Genomic DNA, 23,971 nt, shown 5'->3' with positions numbered 1-23,971 from the left:
CTGCTTTGCCTTGCTTTTCCTAACTTTTTCCATAGAGCGGCGGCAGACCTGAGCAGCAGAAGACAGGGTGGGGAATAAAAGCAGCAGCAGACCTGCAACAAGAGAAAACTACTGTGTGACGTCACAGGTGAGGCAGGAGAGTCCGAGAGGCGAGCACAGTATAAAAGGAGAGACCGAGAGCGGGAGGAGAGTCTGAGAGGTGAACGCAGGGTAAATCTAAGACAAGTTATGGCAGTACAGCTCGCACCCATGATATGCTCCTCCTGCACTATGTGGGAAGTCATGGACACTAACAGTGTCCCTGGCGACTGTAAGACCTCATAAAAAAGGTTCCGAGTCCAGTGGTAACTTCAGGTGAACTTTATTACAGTACTTCAGTCATGGTGGCAGTCATCAACGAACGAACAAAAGTTTCAGTTCTTTCTGAATACAGTGTTCTCCATACAGTACACATACCATGGCTTACCGACATCAGGTGATCGGCGTTTTCATGCTGTGATTGGTCCCCTGGGTTTTACAACAGACTTGCGCAAGCAAGAGGATACAGATCTGACACAGCTTGACTGCTAACAGTGGTTTCTCCCACTGCTGCCCCCCGGTGCCACATTGCGCAATAGCCTAACATCTAGTCTAGCAACAATTAGCTTTATTATTACACATCTCGATCAGTCCCAGTGACATCTAATAATTCTCCATCAGCGATCATGTGTGCAGGAAGTGTGTCCAGCTGCAGCTACTGGCTAACCGCATTTCGGAGCTGGAGCTGCGGGTGGATTCGCTGTGGAGCAACCGTGATGCTGAGACTATCGTGGATAGCACGTTCAGTGAGGTGATCACACCGCAGGTAAAGATTACGCAGGCAGAAAGGAAGTGGGTGACCGCCAGACAGAGTAAAAGGACTAGGCAGGTAAAGCAGGAGTCCCATGGGGCCATCTCCCTCTCAAAAAGATATACCGCTTTGGATACTGTTGGGGGAGATGGCTTATCAGGGGAAAGCAGCAAGAGCCAAGTTTGTGGCACCACGGGTGGCTCAGCTGCACAGGAGGGGAGGAAGAAGAGTGGCAGGGCTATAGTGATAGGGGATTCAATTGTAAGGGGAACAGATAGGCGTTTCTGTGGCTGCAAACGTGACTCCAGGATGGTACGTTGCCTCTCTGGTGCTAGGGTCAAGGATGTTGCAGAGCGGCTGCAGGACATTCTGGAGGGGGAGGGTGAACAGCCAGTAGTCGTAGTCCGTATCGGTACAAACGACATAGGTAAAAAAAAAAGAGGATGAGGTCCTGCAAGGTGAATTTAAGGAGTTAGGAGATAAATTAAAAAGCAAGACTTCAAAAGGCAGTGGTGATCTCAGGATTACTACCAGTGCCACGTGCTAGTGAGTATAGGAACAGGAGAATAGACAGGCTGAATGTGTGGCTGCAGGGATGGTATAGGATGGAGGGATTTAGATGCCTGGGACATTGGGACCGGTTCTGGGGAAGGTGGGACCTGTACAAGCGGGACGGGTTACACCCGAGCAGGACCTGGACCAATGTCCTCGTGGGGGTGTTTGCTAGTGCTGTTGGGGAAGGTATAAACTAGAGTGGCAGGGGGATGGGAACCTGTGAGGGGAGTCAGAAGGGAGTAAAGTTGAGAGCAGCAAGAGAGGGGAAGACCCAGGGGAAATTTACAATACAAATAGTACAAATAGTTGTTCAAGAACAAGTGAAAGGGAAAAGCGTAGAGCAGCAGAAAGAAAGTATACTTTAGACATTACAGATAAAGGTGAAAACTAGAAGGTGTAAGGCGATTAACCCAACATCAAAGCTGAAGGTCAGGCTAGGGTGTGTGGCCCAACTAAGTTCTATATACAAACACACGGAGTATAAGGAATAAATTAAATGAACTTCAGGTTCAAATTCAAAATGGAGGGTATGACATGATAGCTATCACTGAGACATGGCTCCAGAATGGTCAGGATTGGGAACTAAATATTATACGGTTATAAGGTCTACAGGAGAGACAGGGAAAATGGAAGAGGGGGAGGTAGAAAAAGGATAGCATGCCGGAAATCCCAAGAAAACTAATATTGAATCGGGGACAGGGACTCAATAAAATTAAGTAAAGCAACAGTAATGCAAAAAAAAGCACTAAAGAGTGACAAATCCCCAGGACCATGGTTTCTATCCCAGGGTTTTAAAGGAAGTAGGTGAGCACATTGCAGATGCCCTAACTATAATCGTTCAAAGTTCTCTAGGTTCAGGAACTGTCCCACTGGATTGGAAAATTGCACATCACTCCGCTTTTTAAGAAAGGAGAAAGAGGGAAACCAGGGAATTATAGACCAGTTAGCCTAACATCTGTTGTGGGGAAAATGCTGGAGTCTATAATTAAGGAAAGGGTGACTGAACACCTCGAGAATTTTCAGTTAATCAGAGAGCGCCAGCATGGATTTGTGAAAGGTAGGTCGTGCCTGACAAACCTGACTGAATTTTTTGAAGAGGTGACTAAAGCAGTGGACAGGGGAATGTCAATGGATGTTATTTATATGGACTTCCAGAAGGCATTTGATAAGGTCCCATATAAGAGACTGTTAGCTAAGATAGAAGCCCATGGAATCAAGGGAAAAGTACAGACTTGGTTAGGAAGTTGGCTGAGCGAAAGGCGACAGAGAGTAGGGATAATGGGTAGGTACTCACATTGGCAGGATGTGACTAGTGGAGTCCCGCAGGGATCTGTCTTGGGGCCTCAATTATTCACAATATTTATTAACAACTTAGATGAAGGCATAGAAAGTCTCATATCTAAGTTTGCCGATGACACAAAGATTGGTGGCATTGTAAGCAGTGTAGATGAAAACATAAAATTACAAAGCGATATTGATAGATTAGGTGAATGGGCAAAACTGTGGCAAATGGAATTCAATGTAGACAAATGTGAGGTCATCCACTTTGGATCAAAAAAGGATAGGACAGGGTACTTTCTAAATGGTAAAAAGTTAAAAACAGTGGATGTCCAAAGGGACTTAGGGGTTCAGGTTCATAGATCATTGAAGTGTCATGAACAGGTGCAGAAAATAATCAATAAGGCTAATGGAATGTTGGCCTTTATATCTAGAGGACTAGAGTACAAGGGGGCAGAAGTTATGCTGCAGCTATACAGAACCCTGGTTAGACCGCACCTGGAGTACTGTGAGCAGTTCTGGGCACCGCACCTTCGGATGGACATATTGGCTTTGGAGGGAGTGCAGCGTAGGTTTACTAGAATGATACCCGGACTTCAAGGGTTAAGTTACGAGGAGAGATTACACAAATTGGGGTTGTATTCTCCAGAGTTTTGAAGGAGATCTGATCGAAGTTTATAAGATATTAAGGGGAACGGATAGGGTGGATAGAGAGAAACTATTTCCGCTGGTTGGGGATTCTAGGAGTAGGGGGCACAGTCTAAAAATTAGAGCCAGACCTTTCAGGAGCGAGATTAGAAAACATTTCTACACAAAGGGTGGTAGAAGTTTGGAACTCTCTTCCGCAAACAGCAATTGATACTAGCTCAATTGCTAAATTTAAATCTGAGATAGATAGCTTTTTGGCAACCAAAGGTATTAAGGGATATGGGCCAAAGGCAGGTATATGGAGTTAGATCACAGATCAGCCATGATCTTATCAAATGGCGGAGCAGGCACAAGGGGCTGAATGGCCTACACCTGTTCCTATGTACAGTAATAGAGCTTCTCAAATGTCAAGATTATCTTTATTTACTGCAATCCATAACTACACAAATATTCAAAATAAAATAATAGAATAACATTTTCCATCATCTGTTTCGTCCTTCCAATTTGCTTTTTTATTGTAACTTTTATTTTGTTCTACCTGTCCTACTTACAACATTTTTTTTAAATCTAGCATGCGGGATCCTGGGTTATATAAATAGAGATAGAGTACAAAAGCAGGGAAGTTATGCTGAACCTTTATAAATCACTGGTTCGGTCTCAGCTAGAGTATTGTGTCCAATTCTGGGCATTGCACTTTAGGAAGGATGTGCAGGCCTTAGAGAGAGTGCAGAAAAGATTTACTAGAATGGTTCCAGGGATGAGGGACTTCAGTTACGCGGACAGACTGGGGTTATTCTCCTTAGAGCAGAGAAGCCATGATGTGGAGATGCCGGTGATGGACTGGGGTTGACAATTGTAAACAATTTTACAACACCAAGTTATAGTCCAGCAATTTTATTTTAAATTCACAAGCTTTCGGAGGCTTCCTCCTTCCTCAGGTGAACGAAATGAAATGAAATGAAAGGATTTCATTTTGTTCACCTGAGGAAGGAGGAAGCCTCCGAAAGCTTGTGAATTTAAAATAAAATTGCTGGACTATAACTTGGTGTTGTAAAATTGTTTACAATAGAGCAGAGAAGGTTGAGAAGAGATTTGATCGAAGTGTTCAAAATCATGACTGGTTTAGATAAAGTAAATAAACAGAAACTGTTCCCATTGGCAGAAGGGTCGAGAGCCAGAGGACACAGATTTAAGGTGACTGGCAAAAGAACCAAAGGCGACTAGAGGAAAAGCTTTAAGCAGTGAGTAGTTATGATTGGGAATGCGCTGCCTGAAAGAATGGTGGAAGCAGATTCAATCGTGGCTTTCAAAAAGGAATTGGATAAATACTTGAAGGGAAAAAATTTGCAGGGCTACGGGACTAACTGGATTGCTCTTACAAAGAGCCAGCATGGGCTCAATGGGCCGAATGACCACCTTCTGTGCTGTAGCCATTCTATGATTCTAGTATCAGCTTGGCTCAGTTAGTAGCACACTCATCTCTGAATCAGAAGGTACTAGGTTCAAGCCCCACTCCTGGGCTTCAGCACATCTAGTTTGGTACTTCAGTGGAATACTGAGGGAGTGCGGCATTGACAGGTGTCAACTTTCAAACGAGACATTAAACTGAGGCCCTGTATGCTTGTTTAGGTGGATGTAAAACACGCCATGGCACACGCCTCATTTGAAGTACAGGTAGTTTCCCTAGTGTCCAGGTCAATGTTCTTCCCTCAATGCTACCAAAAAAAATCCAAAAAGTAATTTATCTTATTAACCAGTTGTGGGATCTTGCAGTATGCAAATTGGCTACTTCTGAACAAATTTATTGGATGTACTTCTGAACAAATTTATTGGATGTGAAAGTACTTTGAGACATCTTGATGATGGTCATTGTTTTCTATATCATGTAGCTCAACTAAAATTAAATGAAGTTTTTTTTTGATTCCAGTGCATACAATGCCAGTCACATATATATTACCGTTAGCATGTTATAAATATCATTTCAATAAAATGCTATTTACCCGTGCAATTTACTTTTTGGTAAAAACCCCAGCAACATAAAAATTGATTTTTAAAGTTATGTAAGGTGGGATATAAAACTCTGGTCATAATGGAGGCAATTAACAAATGTTTGACATAACAGTTGTTCCAATAGCAAAACCATTTTGGCAAAATTAGTGAAGAAAATGGTAAAGAATATGTGTCATTAAGAAACAAATTAAAAATATATGGCTGGAAGAGTCTTCAAGAGTGTAGAGCACACAAGAATTCTACCTTGCTTTGTAGTTCATAAATAGGAAGAATATTTGTTCACATTTTTAATAACTAAAATAATTTCATGTGTACAGAACAGCTAGGCTAACATTTAGTTATTTCACCCAACACTTACCTTTGCTCCCATCATCATTGGTTGAAAAAGTTCCTTTTCTATCAAGTTCTTTTATAAGCTCCTTCTTGCTTTGCAAAGTCTCTTGAAAACCTGTTTCCCTGTAGAACAAATGTCTCCTGTTAGTTTTAATGAGTAAAGACATCAGTTCAATTTGCAGCAGGGTATATGTTACTTGATCTGGTACAATAGACTGAAGGGGCATGGCACAACTCCATCATAGACCCTAAAATTCAACTTTAAAACAAGAGCTCTGAATTAAGATGCTCTGCATAGCTAAGGCTTTTCTGAACTCCTGTGGGTCAATACATAAATAAAGTACATGTTATGCACTGAACCACAACAGACCACAAGGATCCCTAGTCTGCGCTAAGATAACTAATTTTAGCCAGGACAGGAGTCAGACTCTAAAATCGGCATCAATCAACTCAGGCTTTTAAGGGGAAGGAGAGGATGGAACAGTAAATAAAAGGTCACGACTCCCACTCCCAATCATTATGCACTTATCTCTGCCAAAAGTGTACGTGCTTAGACAACCAAGTGAGAACAAGATCAGGCTATTGTTAGCCCCTCAGGCACAAATACGTAGTACGACCACATTGCTGAGATATAAAGCAGCACCTGCTGCAAGTGGAATCACACGCCACCATAAGCCGCTGCCCTCGGGAGAGATGGGACAAAAAGGGAGGTAGTCAGAGGAATAAACGGAGTTTTAAAATGAAGCTATATTGCATGGTGAGCAAGAAAAGCAATGTGTGCAGAACAGAAATAAGTAAGAGGTTAAGACAGCCTAATTAAACCTGGAGCAGTATTTAAAATCGACAAAGAAAAAAAGTGAAAACCGTACATCTCCATTATTGCTTTACTTTTAAAATATGTGTTCTTAGAATAGACTATCACAGCAGCCTTCAGGAATACATTGCAACTGGTGAGAGGAAATAGAATTAAATCTACCAGGAGTAGATTCAAATTGGATACAATCAACATTTACAGCTTTTCTTCAAATTTAGATTGTCATTTCCTAATAAATCAGCTACATTCAGAATTGCATTCATCAAATACGAGCACATAAAAGTTTCAATAAAAACAGGCCAGCCTTTTCAGTATTTTCAAAGAGTGGGAGATTTGTTCCTTGTTGTTTTGTAAAATGATCAAATTTTGGCTTACCATCAATTTACCTAATGCTGGCCCAACTGTTACAAAGCTGTTCTGACTATAATTGAGGTTCACTACACATGCAACTCATTTTGTGATAATATTGAGACAAAAATCAAATTTTTGCATGAACAGGAGCCATTCCATGCTAAATCAACTAGTGATGCTAACTTGACTATTTCACAATTTATAAAATCCTGAGTTTGTGCAGAAATTTTCCATCACTGATTGACTGGACAGAGAATGGTTCTGTAATTGCACAATAATTATGTTTGAAAGCAACAATGCTCTCTAGCTTTTATGAATTTAATCTGATTAATCCAATTCTGTAAAAATGTCAGGTGATAAGCAAATTTAACACAAAAAAGCATCCAAATTCTCACCTTCCTGGTATTCTGTAATCCTTATAACATGTATTATACACAGATGGAGTCTTGTTACTATCCAAGGTAGAAAGACTGGTGTTGGTTGGGGTCATGAAGGTCACAGGATCAACACAAGCAGTTTGCAATGTCTGACTTTGTCTATGTCCACTTAGAGCCGGACCTGGGATGTTCGTAGGTGGTACTGCCAATGAAATTAAGTCTTGTAACAAAAATTTGGGAGAAGGTGTAGAACCTTGTTGGAGTTTAGTTTCAACGGCTGAAGTGGCTAGTTTAACTGGTGGCTTTTGGAAAGGTGAAGAGGTTTTGTCTTGAAGAGTAGAATCCATTGTCCGTGAATTAAGATTTTTAAATGGTGCAGAAGAGTTATGCTGGATCTGCCGTGAAATTGGTTCTTTTCAAAGAAAAAGAAAAGAGTCTTTGTAGTATCTAAATGGAAAGTTGATCAAATGTAACCTTAAGTATAGAACAGTGCTTCATCTAAACTTTAAAGATATTCCCAAATTCTTGTTAATATATTAAAATATTCTTACAATTTCACATAAATAATCCTTAGCTGGACAGAACCTTCAGCTCTACATTATATTATACCTGGGAGTTCCAAGTTATCATTCAACCACAAATTTCTCAGCTCATCAATACAATATACCCTGGCAATTTAATGTGAAAACACTCAACAATTTGATATACAAATAAATTCAACCACCTTTCCACAAATACAGATCACAGGCTAGATATATTGCATTAGTGGCACCTGGGAACACCCTTGCACTGAACATCAATCTCACCCGACAGTTATACTGAGGTTACACCACTAAATGTTTAAAAGCTAATTTGCTTTAATTCCATCATGGTTTGATATCACCATCATTAATCCAGCACACAAAAGTGCCAGGGATATTGCTACTAAGGGAGTGAGGAGGGGACAATAAATTATCAATATCGTGCAGCAAATGCATCTACTAGCAGTGTGCTCAGTAGACTTTCCACAAAAGCCACTTCCATGGTCTAAGCAGAGTAATTCTATTTTTGGAGAACAAAAGAATGTTTGCATTTAACCAGCACTTAAATTTGGCTTGTTCGTTTTTTTAAAAATGGAGTCCAGATGTTTGTACAAATTCAGTGAAAATTAAATGTGTGTAAATTGAATTAGTTACTGATAATTTCTAGGAAAAGATCTTTTTGAGATAGATAGCCATTTAAAAATATATGTGCCACAGATACAGGGAAGTTTCTATTGTAGGGGGATTTAGTGGAGTGTCCTTAAAATGAACAAGTTATTCCTTGTGAAAATGGAAATTGCTGAGTCAAAAGTACCACTGCTAAATTGTATTGGTCCACAATATTAATTTTATATAGGGGCATTTATCAACATTTTGGCAGATTTCTTTTTTTGGAGACTATATTAGTCTGAATATGTACAGTACACAAGATAAACCGTACATATTCAGAAGAAATTTAGTTATTGGCTTCATTAACAATAATCTTCTCATTCCATGCCATCTTATGTTCTAAATTCTTTGCTAAATCTGATTTCTTACTTGTAAGTAACTAGTAGCACTTCTACTGTTTTCCTCAATCTTGAAGTAACAAAAAATTAAGAAATACCCATAGAGAGAATCAGCACGAGGAAGTTCAGATCATATCTCTGCCCAATGGTTGCATGCCATTTCCAAATGCAAGGGAATTCTATTATCATACACATTATATATTTTTGGTATTACATAAATTTACAAATAACATCTCAAAAATGTATTGCATCACTCTCACCCAAATCAGAAAATACACAAATTGAAACCTAAATAAAAACGCAGGAACAAAGTTACAGTAATCACAACAGATTTTGAGACAGAATACTATAATGAACAAATTTTGAAGGAGGACCCTGGGATACCAGCGTACAAATGCTTAATATTTCATTCAAAATTCCTTCCTCTTCTATTTTAATGGAGGCATTAAATCATTTATTTTAAACCGGTTAATGCCTTCACTAAAATTGTGGAGGAAGTGAGGGAAATACCAGGGTTAATCTCTACTCCAGGCTCAGTTAACTGATCCTAGCCAGGACAAAAGTACTCTGGTATAATTGGTCTAACCATCTGACCAAGGAAGGACAAAATGAGCCAGAGTTCCCACTCTGAATCACTATCAAGCAGCACATGTGTGAAGGTTGGAGGAGGGTAGGATTGTACTCTGATGTGATAGTCCCAGGACTAAATAGCCTTTGAGCATCCATAGTCAACGTTCACTCACAAATAACGACCACTTGGGAAAAGCAGCAGAGGAAAAACCAAGACTTGTAGAACCGAACACTAGCAAGGAAAGGGAGAGTAATCGCTGAATAGAAACTAATGAAAAAGTAGGGGCGGGCAGCAGGGAAGACAGGTAAAAACAACAGTATGAGAATATACCAATGGGTTAAACACACCTTGATTTGCTCCTTTTGAAGGATCAGATGCAGATTGGTCGTCACTTCCAACAGGATGGTCATCAAAAATATCATGCTTTGCTGAATGCAACTTTGATTTTTCCATTGCTGTAAGATACAGAACATTGCACTGATGGGACAGACTCCTTTAATAGTAAAAGAAATACAACCAGCAATCCAAAACTAATCCCACTTCCCTGCTCTCCCTATGGTACTGTATCTTCCTCTGCTTCAAATGTTTGCCTCTTAGGGGAAAAAGTAGATAATCATCACTACTTCAACTACTCACTGTAGAAAAGCAGTTTGCCTCATCACAACCCCTCAATTTTGAGCACATCTATTAGATCTTCTATTAATCTTCTCTATTCTAGAGAAACCAGTCCCAATTTCTCTAGTCTTTCATCATATCTAAAACCTCTTATCCCCGATACCACCTTAATGAATTTCAGGTATTGTCTTTCAGATGAGACGTTAAACTGAGGTCCTGTCTGCCCTCAGGTGGACGTAAAAGATCCCATGGCACTACTCAAAGAACAGGAGAGTTATTCCCCTGTACCCTGGTCAATATTTATCCCTTACCCAACAGCACTCAAAATAACAGATTATCTGGTCATTACCTAATCACTGTTTGCGGAGGCTTGCTGTGTGCAAATTGGCTGCCGTGTTTCTTACATTACAACTGTACTTCGTTGGCTGTGAAGTGCTTTGGGGCATCCTGAGGTTGTGAAAGGCGCCATATAAATGCAAGTTCTTTCTTAAATGTGGCCGAATCAATGATTTGTATAGATTTAGCATTGCCTCTTTATTTTTGTATTCTATACCCCACTTATAAAACCTAGGATCCCATATGCTTTTTTAAAAAAACATTATCAACTTGTTCCCCTACCTTTTGAAGATTTGTGTCCCTTAACCCTTAAATCTCCCAGCTCTTCCACTCCTTTCAAAGTTTAACCATTTATCATCATGCTCTCTCATTCACCTCCCCAAAATGGGTCAACATAGTCCCACTCCTTTATTCCACGTGACTTTCTTTGTTATTGTTAGCCCAAGTTTTATCATATGCTCCCTTGTTAAGTTTAAGTTTAGTTTTAATCTCTATTTATACTTGGACCCCTATCCTTTTGATTCAACTCTATTTCAATAGTTTTATTCAGTTAGTTTTAGCATTGTTATGGAAAAGGACAAAGATGGAACAGGAGTTTAAGTTCTCAAATTAGGGAAAGGCCAATTTTACTAAGCTAAGAAGTGATTTAGCAAAAGTGGACTGGAAACAACTACCTGAAGGTAAATCAAGGTCAGAGCAGTGGGAGGCATTCAAGAGGAAGATTCAAGGGGTGCAGAGTAAACATGTTCCCACAAAGAAAAAGCATGGGGCTGCCAAATCTAGAGCCCCCTGCGTGACAAGAAGCATACAGGGTAAGATAAGGCAGAAAAGGAAAACTTATGTCAGACACCGAGAACTCAATACTGCAGAAAGCCTAGAAGACTATAAAATGTGCAGGGGTGAAATTAAAAAGGAAATTAGGAAAGCAAAGAGAGGGCGTGAAAAAATATTGGCAAGTAAAATCAAGGAAAACCCAAAGATGTTTTATAAATCCATTAAGAGCAAGGGGATAACTCAGGAAAGAATAGGGCCTATTAGAGACCAAAAGGTAATCTATGTGTGGAGGTGGAAGATGGTGGTACGGTTCTTAATGAATACTTTGCGTCTGTCTTCACAAAAGAGAGGGACGATGCAGACGTGTAGTTAAGGAGGAGGAGATTAAAATATTGGAAGGGATAAACTTAGTGAGAGAAGTATTAAGGGGATCAGCATCTTTGAAAGTAGATAAATCACCAGGGCCAGATAAAATGTATCCCAGGCTGTTAAAAGAAGCAAGGGAGGAAAAAGAAGAGACTCTGACCATCATTTTTCAATCCTCACTGATTCAGGCATGGTGCTAGAGGATTGGAGGACTGCTAACGTTGTACCATTGTTTAAAAAGGGAGCGAGGAATAGACCGAGTAATGACAGGTCAGTCAGTCTAACCACGGTGGTGGGCAAAGTATTGGAATCAATTCTGAGGGACAGGATAAACCATTACTTAGAAAGGCACGGAGTAATCGAGGACAGTCAGCATGAATTTGTTAAGGGAAGGTCGTGTCTGACTAACTTGATTACATTTTTTGAGGAGGTAACAAGGAGGGTCGATGACGGTAGTGAATTTGATGTAGTCTACATGAATTTTAGCAAGGCTTTTGACAATGTCCCACATGGCAGACTGGTGAAAAAAGCACAAGCCCATGAGATCCAAGGGAGCACAGCAAGTTGGATCCAAAATTGGCTCAGTGGCAGGAAGCAAAGGGTAATGGTTGACGGGTGTTTTTTCAACTGGAAGGCTGTTTCCAGTTGGGTTCCACAGGGCTCAGTACTCGGTCCCTTGCTTTTTATGATATAGGTTAATCATTTGGACTTAAATATAGGGGGCATGATTAAGAAGTTTGCAGATGATACAAAAATTGGCCGTGTGGTTGATGAGGAGGAAAGCTGAAGACTGCAGGGAGATTTCAATGGACTGGTCAGGTGGGCAGAAAAGTGGCAAATGGAATTCAATCCAGAGAAGTGTGAGGTAATGCATTTGGGGAGGGCTAACAAGGCAAGGGAGTACACAATAATTGGGAGGATACTGAAAGGTGTAGGGGAAGTGCATGTCCACAGATCCCTGAAGGTAGCAGGACAGGTAGATAAGGTGGTTAAGGCATATGGAATACTTTCCTTTATTAGCCAAGGCAAATAATATAAGAGCAGGGAGGTTATGCTGGAACTGTATAAAACACTGGTTAGGCCACAGCTTGAGTACTGTGTACAGTTCTGGTCACCACATTACAGGAAGGATGTAATTGCACTAGAAGAGATTTACGAGGATGTTGCCAGGACTGGAGAATTTTAGCTATGAGGAAAGATTGGATAGGCTGGGGTTGTTCTCTTTGCAACAGAGAAGGCTGAGGGGTGATTTAATTGATTGAGGTGTACAAAATTATGAGGGGCCTAGAGTGGATAGGAAGGACCTATTTCCCTTAGCAGAGGGGTCAATAACCAGGGGGCATAGATTTAAAGTGATTGGTAGAAGGATTAGAGGGGAGCTGAGGAAAGATTTTTTCACCCAGAGGATGGTAGGGGTCTGGAACTCACTGCCTGAAAGAAACCCTCAACTCATTTAAAAAGTACCTGGATGTGCACCTGAAGTGCCGTGACCTACAAGGCTACGGACCAAGTGCTAGAAAGTGGGATTAGGCTGGATGGCTCATTTTCGGTCAGCGCATACACGATGGGCCAAATGGCCTCCTTCTGCCATAAATTTTCTATGATTCATCTTGTATGATGATATCAATTTTGCACTCTACCCATCTCATTGCAGATTCCCCACTGCTGAAACATCATCCTGTTTACTAACTCTTCTTGGGTCCGATGCCTTTGCATCTCATTGAATTTAGTCATTTTCAAGTCCAGTACCCTTATCTTTGAATCTTCATTATCATGTTCTATTTTAAGCTTAACTATGTTGTGGTAGTTATTTTCCAATTGGTCTCCTACTCTCATATTAGTTATCTGTCTCATCATTTCCAAGAACTAAAATCAAGCAAATGTTTTTTTGTTTTACTAAAAACATATTGATCGAGGAAGCAATCTTTTAGAATGTATCGAAAAGCACTCCCCACTTTGACCACATATACTACCTTTATCCCAGTCTACCTTAGAATAGTTAAAATTATCCAATATTATTGCCCTGGTGTTCTTACATATCTTTAAACTTTCTGCAATTTTTAAATCTCATCTCCAGTTTAGTGACCTGTAATGCATGTTGAGAATTGACCATTTCCGTTCCTACTCCTTAACTGGATTCTGCCTCAACCTACTCCTCTAGAACATCCTTATGTTCTATGGAATCCTTAATACTGCCACTCCACCCCACCACCCATTCCCCCCTCCTCTAACATTTTCAGGAGAGATAAAGTTCCCAGTTTTTTCCAAACCCAAGATCTCTATGGCTACTAGATCATATCCCTCCATAGCTATTAATACTTCCAACTCTCCAATTTTGCTTTGTGAATTCACATACACACCATTCAATCCTGACCCCAATTTTTTTTAAAAATTTAAACATTAACCCTTATTCTTTTTACTAGTTTTCTAATCTAACTTGATATCCCTTGCCCCTTCTGCAACAGTTTTATCCCCCTCTCAACCTCAAAACCTTTTTCTTTCCCTTTCTTACATGGTTAAATATCATTTATTTCAAATAAGCCTTCTGCTTCTACTCAAACAGCCTGTTATTTTTCTCCTACATCACCTCTGCAGTGATCTTGAGCTGCCTAATCATAGAATGATACAGCACAGGAGGCCATTCGGCCCATCATGCCTGTGCCACCTCTTAGAAAGAGCTATCCCAACTAGTCCCATTCCCCTGCTCTTTCCCCATAGTCCTGCAAATTTTTCCACTTCGAGTATTTATCTAATTCCATTTTGAAAGTTATTATTGAATCTGCTTCCACCATCCTTTCAGGCAGTGCATTCCAGATCATCAAAACTCGCTGCGTAAAAATATGTTTCCTCAACCATTCTACAACAGCAACATCCCATAAACAGCACTGAGATGATCAGCTGTTTCTTAATGATACTATATGAAGGAGGAAGGTAAGTCAAGATATCAGAACTCCCTTTCTTTTACAAATTGTGCCATGTTTTCTTTCAACGTCCACCCTAACAAGCAAGCAGGGCCTCAGTTTAATAAATTCAAGAAGAGCCTCCGACAATGCAGCACTTCCTAAGTACTGCACAGGAGTGTCAATCTATAATCTATTCAAGTTGTCATACAGGTGTGAAAACAACAAACTGTCCCAGCAATGAGTGTGTTACTAACTGAACTAAGCCGAACATTTGAGGACTTTCTAAATTTATTTGACTCTTTTTAGTACAAGAGAAGTGACAATCCTATCTCTACATTTATATATTTTTTTAAATTTAAAATCGCAAAGCCATATGAAATCTAAGCCGGATGGGCTGCAGCCCTATCACTGTGCTAAGAAAAGAACTCAATACTGCGATTGCAAGGTAGAGTTGATTCACTTGCTAATATTAATAAAACAATAAGTACAACAGTAAGTCTAATATTATTATAGAACTAAAAGGTCTATTGACTAGTCTATCAGTTAGACTCCTGAAACTGTCAGTTGTGTAGAACCTCAAATGTTTAGCATTCAGAAAATTCACCATTTATGAACTGTGTTTCGAAATACTGGCGATTTGCTGTAGTAAAGTGCCGAACATCAGGGGACCTTCCATGAACCTCTTTCTTTGGAAGCATCTCCAACAGTCTGTTTATATCCCAATCTGAAGACAAATTCACTCTGACAAACCTACAAAAGACAATTAGGTTAATTTTTCATCCAAAATATGTTATTCAATGATACTGGTGCACCACTGTTGCTTTTTACAACACTAGTCTAGTTGGGATAACAGAGCAACCTTTCATTTAAGATGTGTGTGTATGAAACTGACCCAAACGGAGTTTCCAACACCCATTCTCTGTTTCTCATTCCTCCAACTCTGGCCTTTTGTGCATCCCCCCTTCACCCCACCACTGAGAGTCATGCCTTCAGCCACCTAGGTCTCATGTTCTGGAAATCCCTGCCCAAGCCCAAGACCATCCTTAAACCCACCCCTCCTAAAATCGCCTTCTTTCGAGATAAATGGATGCTGAGTCAATTAGAAACCTGTGAAGCGCTTTGGGACATTTTTTCTACGTTACAGATGCTACATAAATGCAAGTTATTGTTGTTCAGGTAGTAGTCAACAAACCTAAACAGTGTCTAAGATCTTTTATATTTAGTCCAGATTTTTGGTAGTGCAATGCCAAACCAACGTCTTGTCTTTGCTCTGGCTAGCTGTATATTAATTGGTCTCCTGGCAGCTGACCTTAATAATTCAGAAAGTTTACTTTGAGGTTGCTGCCAGCTGCACAAGACCTTACTTCAGAGCATACTGGAAAATTGCAGGCTCATTCCCGGCAATTTTCCATCCGCTGAAACCAATGGATGGAAAATCACAGATAATTCAACTGTGATTTTGCAACATGCACTGGTGACAGGCAAGGTTCTCCACTACCAATGGGTATTACCCCTTCATTACTTCATGGAGGCTGGCCAATGTGCAAAACATTGCCATGGGGAAAGACAGTTAAAACAAATAATGTCAGTGAATTTAAGAGCGAACTAGATCTTTTTTTGTGGCAAAAATCATGATTGTGCTGGGGGGAGTATTAAGAGATAGAATTCATACAATATTTTTTGAACATTGGGACTGGCCAGAGGGGCAGCAATGGTCTTTTCCAGCCCCATTCATCGCTAACTTTTGATCCTGGTGGTGCCAGGGCCAATGCCTCCTGCCTCCCAATTTGTAGTGTTCTAAATTACAAAATGAGGCTTTTCTTTAAAAAAGAGTTGGGTGGCAGTTTCTCTTAAAAACATCTTAAAATAATGTACCAGTGTTTGGGCAAGGAAAATCAGGTGTTACTTTTGGGGAAGCTAAAGCAGTACGGACTATATGGCCACAATTTGTTAAAGAAGGAAGGGTGGAAACATGTGGCTGCATTGTTAAAAACTTTATGGAGAATTTGAGAGAGCACCCAATTGCTGTTTAGAATTGCAGCCGCCAATAATTAGAGTACCCCTAAACTACAGCAATTTTAAAAATAGGCTTATGCATGGATGACTTGAGCCACCAAAATTCATCAATTCTGTGTTTGCAGAGAGGCTTGGGAATGGCATCTTCCACTCTACTTAACCTTCTGAACATTACAAAACACTTATACACTTTAGAAACGCAACTGGTAGCAGACATGGAATTCACCTTCCATCGGCTGCATGCCTAAGCGTAAACAACCTAAAATTTGGGAAGCAGAGAACATCAGACCCATGAAAATGTGGATCGGTGCATCTACCATATTAGTCAGCCTGTTCCTGCAAAGTTGGGGCTACACAAAGACCAAAGTGAACTCACTCTCCCTATAATGGACAATAACAAAAGTACAGAAAAGTCACTATGGTCAATGCAGCTCTTATACCCTTTTGAGCAAGAGATGCCCAAAAAACCTCTGGGCACGCCCTAGCACTTGTATATTATGGCTAATTCCACAATCCTAATATTCTGGACCCAATTTTGACCTATGCTCCCTCCAAGCTATTGTCTGCTGGCAATGGTCTTCCTATAGGTCCGCAGGAGGCCAATTCAGAAAATAGAGGGCTATTCAGGGCAGAGGCTAGCCACTTACAGTCAATAAAGAATTCAGTCTCCATCACCTACTGCCATGGGTGGAAACAGATATAATGGTTTTGGGATTGGTAATACAAAACATTCTAAATGCAGTGCTCCATACTCAGTGTTTCTGTTTACCTTGATTAAAGTTGTATTGTTACCGTTCTATGGTCAACATGTACAGACCAGTTATAAAAGTATCAGAAATGTTACAATATACATTATGCTATTCCTACACGTAATCTGCTCTGTCTGTATGAAGCAGGCCTGGGTATAGAAACATAGAAAATAGGAGCAGGAGTAGGCCCTTCGAGCCTGCTCCGCCATTCAATATGATCATGGCTGATCCTCTCTCTCAATACCATATTCCCGCTCTCTCCCCATACCCCTCAATGCCATTTGTGTCTAGAAATCTATCTAGCTCCTTCTTAAATATATTCAGTGACCTGGTCTCCACAGCCTTCTGTGGTAGAGAATTCCACAGGTTCACCACCCTCTGACTGAAGAAATTTCTCCTCATCTCAGTCCTATATGTCCTACCCCGTATCCTGAGACTGTGACCCCTCATTCTGGATTCCCCCAGCCAGGGGAAACATCCTCCCTGCATCCTACCTGTATAATGCTTAGCGGGTTCCATGTGCCAGTATGATTGTGTTAAGATACAATTACAAAGGCATATATAATTAACTCAACATGCTTAGCAAATCAGACGAGGAGTCGGGTAATCCAATAGCAGAATGCAAGACCCGCAGAAATTTGGCTCTACATTGCTGTCGCTTCTCCAGACGTTGAGTTGCTTATGTCCAGGCGTGCAGCCAATGACAAAAACGCAAGTCAAAAGCAAAATACTGCGGATACTGGAAATCTGAAATAAAAACAGAAAATGCTGGAATCACTCAGCAGGTCAGGCCCCTCTGTGGAGAGAAACAAAGTTAACGATTCGGGACTGATGAAAGGTCATCAACCCAAAGCGGTAACTCTGTTTCTCTCTACGCAGATATTGCCTGACCTGCTGAGTGTTTCCAGCATTTTCTGTTTTTATTACAGATAATGCTACTCTATCAAGATAAAAAGTACAAGAGAGGGAGAAGGATAAAAGGGGGGGGGGGGGGGGGGCGTGGGGGGGAATGAAAAATGCTCAGAAGAAAAAGAAAATGGAATTTGCATTTTAAATTGCATTGTTCAGTTCTTCGGGATGTCCCAAAGTGCTTCACGTACACATCCATTACTTTTGAACTACAGTCACTGCTGAGTCAGAGATGCTTATCTTGTATAGATGTTTTTAAATTATTAATTTGATTAGAACTGGATTATTACACAAACTCGAAAGTAAGGACTCCAGCCATAATTACGTATGAAAAAAAATGAAGATTCGAAAGGACATCAGAAATAAATTTGCTCGACTGGCATTTATTCTGATACAACAACTAATAACTTGTAAAAACCTCTCCCTAGTCCCCAGTGCAGAAAACAAAAATGTATTTTACATATTTTCAAAATATATACAAAGATTACATTGAGTAATTTGTTAAAGACCTAATAGGGATTTGTGAGGATAAGGATTCCATCTATGGTGTTTCACATACAGAACTCTGATGCAGCGTCCACACCTGAAACATTAACTTGTCTGTTCTCTCCACAGATGCTGACTGATCTTCTGTTTCTAACATATTCCATTTTTGTTTGATTTCCAGCATCTGCAGTTTTTTGCTGTATGTGACTAGCTAATGCAGATTCATACATTAACTAAAGCAGATGTTGGAAATCTGAAATAAAAACAGAAACTGCTAGAAACATGCTGCCTGACCTGCTGAGTGTTTCCAGCATTTTCTGTTTTTATTTCAGATTCACACATTCTTTGTTTCTCTAGTGTCCTTAACCCTTCTTTTCACTGTCTGGTGTAAAGACCATCTCAGAAATCAAACATTCTATTTTTCTTAAGCAGGTTAAAGTTCATTCCACCAATACTTCCTCTCTTCCCCTTTCTTCTGATTCAATTAAAACATTTGCTTATCTTTCATTTTTGATGAGGGCCTATATGTCCAAAACATTAACTTGCCTGATCTCTCCACAGCTGTTAAGTGACCTGCTGTATTTCCAGCATCCTCTACTTTTGTATAATTTTATACTTACCCTTTTGACTGACCACCTTTTGGAACTTCATAAAATTTGATTTTATCAACATTAAATATTCCAGCAGAACGAATGGCAGCTACTAAGTCATCACCAGTTGTCCACTGTAAGAAATCAATATACAGCCATAATTAGAAAAAAAATAGAAAAGCTTTTCCATTGTTACACTGACTTCTGTTTCTTCAGTGAACACGCACAGCTTTCTACGCTAATTAATCTGCTTATACATACCCACTTTGCATGTCAAGGATTGGACTTGGCAGTTTGCTTTCTTTTTTAAATTACTATTGAAAGCAGTGCAAAATCCAATCCTCATAAGACTAAAAATGTCAACACTCAAGCCTGTCTGAAGAGAATGAAAGGTATTGCTACCCTCTGTGCCTCTCGACATTTTTCCAAGGGCACATCAAGCTATCAGTTGCTGCCTCCTTACAAGCAGCAACCCCATTCTCCTCTCCCACTGATCTTCCCGCCCAGCGCACTCGCTGAGGGCTATGTTCATGAACCACCTTCCCCATCCCACTCATCCCACCTACTACTGCCGCCTTGGGCTCTGTCCAAGGACCAGCAACCACTCTATGCATTTCCCTCTAGAATGTCCATTCACTCACAATCAAGACTCTTGCCATCCATGACCTTATTGTGGATGATTGCACTGACATGGCTTTGACTGAAACTTGGCTCATGGGTGGTAACACTATACCCCTTTCTGAAGCCACTCAACCTGGCTATACTTTCCACCAAGTGCCCTGCCCAAACCGCCGCAGTGGTGTTGTGGTCCTAATCACAAATTGTTTTCTCCCCTCACTCCTCTGAGTATCTCACCTTCTTCCAACACCCCCCCAACCCCCCGCTTCTTTTCTAAAAACTTTGTTGTCTACCACTCCGCCAAGTTTCGCCTGAAGTTTCTCACCGAGATATCCTCCCTCAGCTTCTGCACTAAGCAATTCCTCATCCTCAGGTGATTCCAAACTTTATCTCAGCTCTCCTTGCCTTCTCCCTTCTGAATTCACTGACCTCCCTCCATATAAACTCTTTTATCCATATTTACAGCCACCCCCTCAACCTTGACATTGCCCATGGCTTCTCTATTTCCATGGTCTCGATCACAGGCAAGACCATCTCCAACCACTTCCTTGTATTGCTCGCTACCCACCTCGTCCCTTCTCCCTTCCAACCCCACTTCCTTCTGTGTCTGCTCCTGGAAAAAAAACTCTCCCAAACACTAAAATTATACTTCCGAAATTCCATCTGCCTCACCTCTGGTTCTCCATTCCCCACAATACTTCTGCTGCCGTTGATCTGAATAAGCAATTCCTTATATCAACCCCTTGATGCCCTTGTCACCAGTAAAACCCTTACTCTCGCCCATCCTGGTTGATGATCCCTCTAATATGGTCCCCATCTTCGTTCCCTCAAGTCCAAATATCACAATCTTATGCATATCTGACACACAACTGGTATAGCCATCCATTAGCTGGATCACATCAAGTGCTATCAGGCTGTACTCTCCTCTGCCATCCTGGAGAGGAAAGATACTCTCTGGCTTCTTTTCTCCATTACCATCCATCTCCTAAAACCATTCTCCCCTCGTTCATCAACTCCAACAAGAGTAAGGAGCTCACATACGTCTTTATCACTAAGACTGAGACCATCTGTTCAGCTGCCTCTTCCGCTTCCTGTTGACCAGTAAGTGAAACCTTGCCCCAGGCTTCTCCCCGCTCTAGCTCTGAACCCACATTTTTCTACAGCTTCTCTCCCATCTCCCCTCGTGCCCTATCCCATCCATGAGATCCACCTCATTCACACTCGACCCCACTTCCACTAAACTGCTGACCACCCAACTTAACTTCCAGACTGATGCTAGCTGACATTGTAGGTAGCTCCTTCTCAGATACTGTAGTTTCCTCATTTTATCCTTCAATGTCTTCCTACTCTAAAATCTACCAGTACCACTACAACACTACCATATCTAGCAACATTATAATCAATAATGCCATTACTTTATAAACCAAAGAGGCCATAGTATATAGTAATATACAGTATCAGGCACTAAGATATAATAGTCATTTTAATTAATGACACTTGGCTTTCTCACAATAAGAATAGTTGGCCTGCTAACTGCCTGAAACATATTGTCGTCATGCCATCAGTTCATCAAACTGGACACATTTAATGATGTGATCAGATTATGTCCTCCCACACCTGAGTGGTCATAGCATCATATGGACCAAAGGTAATGCTCACCCATGTCAGATTGCCAATCAACAGAATCTTCTCTTCGGGAAGTGGAGCATCAATCTTATCCGGAACAAAACGTTTAGATGGGGCAGCTTTAATTGGGCCAGCAGTAGTTGGGACAATTATATTATTCGACGAGGACTTTGGCAGGAGATCATAATTGTCCTTTTCAGGATTTAACCCATTATTTAAAGGCACTCCTATTATATCATTAATCAAATCATCATATAAATCCATCTGGCCCTGATTTTCATTTTCCAGCTGCCAAGAAAGAAAAGAACACAATGGTGAGCACTTCTCATTTAGTGTCTCAAGTCACAGGACAAAACTGTATAATATGACCATATTTAGAATGTTCTCTAATAAAAGGACCCCTATTGTTTCACCACTGCTGCTCTAACTTTGTACAAAGTACTGGTCTATACTAATGCTTCAAATCATTTAATGATATTAATAATGAGGAAAACACACTTACAACAAGCATTTCCTTCAATATTTCCCTCTAATTATGGTGAATATTTTGCAAACACATATCTGTTCACCTTAGCATCATTATGGGGTGTCCTAGAATATGCCTAAACAAGGCCAATAGTTCAAGGCAAAAAAAACTCTTCAAAGTTAGGTGCATTTCATGAGTGCAAATTAATTGATCAAAATATAAACAAACACACATAAGTGAAAACTATCTTGTACATTGTTCTTATACCTAGTGGTTTAACAAGGACTATACTCCTACAATCAGTATTATACTGAAAATAAGCAGACCTCTTTGGAGAAGGAATATCACAACATTTAAAAGTGATTTTAAACATCTGTTGCACTTGCCAAGTCTCTGGCTTCAGTAGAAAGAATGTTTGATTGCAGATTGCTATACACAACTATATCTGCAATATATTTCCAGTTTTTAAAAGATTCTTTTTTTGGGGGGGTGGCTATTTCCAACTTTATTACAGAAACAGCTACCAACAATCAGTAATTTACAGAAATGAATGCAATATTTCTTTTTCTATATGCAGCTTTCTTCAGGAGTCAAACAAACCTTAAATATGAAAAAAGCTACAGTAAAAAGAGCATTTTTTTTAAAACACAATGCAATTTGCTAAACAATGAGCATGAACAAATTGACACACTATGTATACAAATGCATTCCAAATTCATTTTGCAGATAAGAAGCTTGTCCAATGGAGATAAACATAAAATATCAAAGTTCACCTAAATGATCCAAGACATATAAAAATGTCCCACTGACCAAATTTCAAACTATTTCCAGGAGCACTAATTTTCAGTGAGCAAACTAGTCAAATTCAGTTTTTATTTCATGGGATTGATGGATTTTTAGTGTGTTGGGGATTGAATTCTACATTTACATCCATGTCAGTGGCCTTGATTAGTTCCCATTACCGACATATTTCATCTAATACATGTAACGTGGTTTGTCAGTAACATTTGGTTGTTCAGCACAATTTATGTGCTGATTTCTTAATCTATTGTTAGATTCAATACTTTTGAACATGAAACACATAAATCTAACTAAAATGCATGTTTTCCTTTTAAGTGATAACAACTGTTTGGAAATTGCCTACTGAAGGTACGACTCTGATGATTATTCTTCAAAGCTCTTTCTACACTTTTGAAAGTTTAATAAATTCAATCATGCAGGGCATGCCATCACCCATTTTCCATAATATGTTGTTATTTCCTAACACCAAGAAATGAATATTCAAATAGCAAAAACATCTTGCCTTATGACAAATGACCACCACTAGAATATATTAATGGAAACTAATTATTTTAGCATTGGTATAAACCTGCAACACAAGTCATATTTTAGCAATATGAACTTTTCATTGTAAATAGGAAATAGTCATTAAACTGTCAACATGGTGTATTACAAACCGAGATCAGGTTGGGATTAAGATTACAACCAGTCCAAACCAAATCAAAAGCACGTTGGGGCTAGTTACGCACATACATTCTAATATCTATTTTATAACTCTCAATTGGACATACATTTGGTATGACATGCACACAAATTTACCCAGGCAAGGACACTTCAGGTGAAATGGTGGAAAGCAGAACATCCGTAATTATCCTTAATGTTACTTGTAAACAGAAAAATAAAAAAACAATTCTTGAAAATCACTGTTGTGTAGATGGGTCAGGAATTTCGAATCGCATTGCAATCAGTTCTAACCTTACACCAACTGTCCCCTCCCGGTTATAATATAAATGCATCTATTATATGTGTTATTTAATCCCAGACACGTCTAACCCCCATTGAAACGGAGTGGATCCGAAGTAAACATTCCCGACTCCAAGCCTCGTAGCCACGGCCCCACTTTAAACTAAGCATCGGCTCGCCGAGGTACACCGAATAACAGATACAACTGGAAGGATAGGCGGCTTCCCGGTTGCTTTGGTCGGTTTCCCGCCCTCTCGGTACCTGCTCCGAGCTGTCGCCCTCTGCGCTATCCACATCCAACAAACCATGAACCGACTCGCCAGCCATGTTCGAGTGGACCGCCATTTTAAAATAGCCCATGGTGCTAAGCGGGGGCTGCGCACGCGTCGTGTGTGCATTGTGCACTTATGTTGTCTTTTGTACACACTAAAGCACGTTCCTGGAGTAGCTGAAAACATTGAAGCAAATGTTATCTTCTGA

General features: G+C 40.2%; 1 protein-coding gene across 1 annotated transcript in view; it reads right to left on the bottom strand.

The window, feature by feature from the left end:
* LOC137344510 (cleavage and polyadenylation specificity factor subunit 7-like) overlaps nt 1-23,836 on the bottom strand; it is a 28,290-nt gene extending 4,454 nt beyond the window's left edge. The window contains exons 1-7 of the mRNA XM_068007546.1: nt 23,753-23,836; nt 21,316-21,570; nt 19,069-19,172; nt 14,893-15,038; nt 9,642-9,749; nt 7,214-7,607; nt 5,679-5,776 (exon numbers count right to left, since the gene is read on the bottom strand). Coding sequence (XP_067863647.1) covers nt 5,679-5,776; nt 7,214-7,607; nt 9,642-9,749; nt 14,893-15,038; nt 19,069-19,172; nt 21,316-21,570; nt 23,753-23,836 — 1,189 coding nt within the window. The remainder of the gene's footprint in view (nt 1-5,678; nt 5,777-7,213; nt 7,608-9,641; nt 9,750-14,892; nt 15,039-19,068; nt 19,173-21,315; nt 21,571-23,752) is intronic.
* Nucleotides 23,837-23,971: the final 135 nt, after the last annotated feature.

This window comes from Heptranchias perlo, chromosome 27 (assembly GCF_035084215.1).
Source record: "Heptranchias perlo isolate sHepPer1 chromosome 27, sHepPer1.hap1, whole genome shotgun sequence".
NCBI lineage: Eukaryota > Metazoa > Chordata > Chondrichthyes > Hexanchiformes > Hexanchidae > Heptranchias > Heptranchias perlo.
The sequence above is the reverse complement of the archived record's forward strand: the minus strand, read 5'-3'. Positions and strand labels throughout refer to the sequence as shown.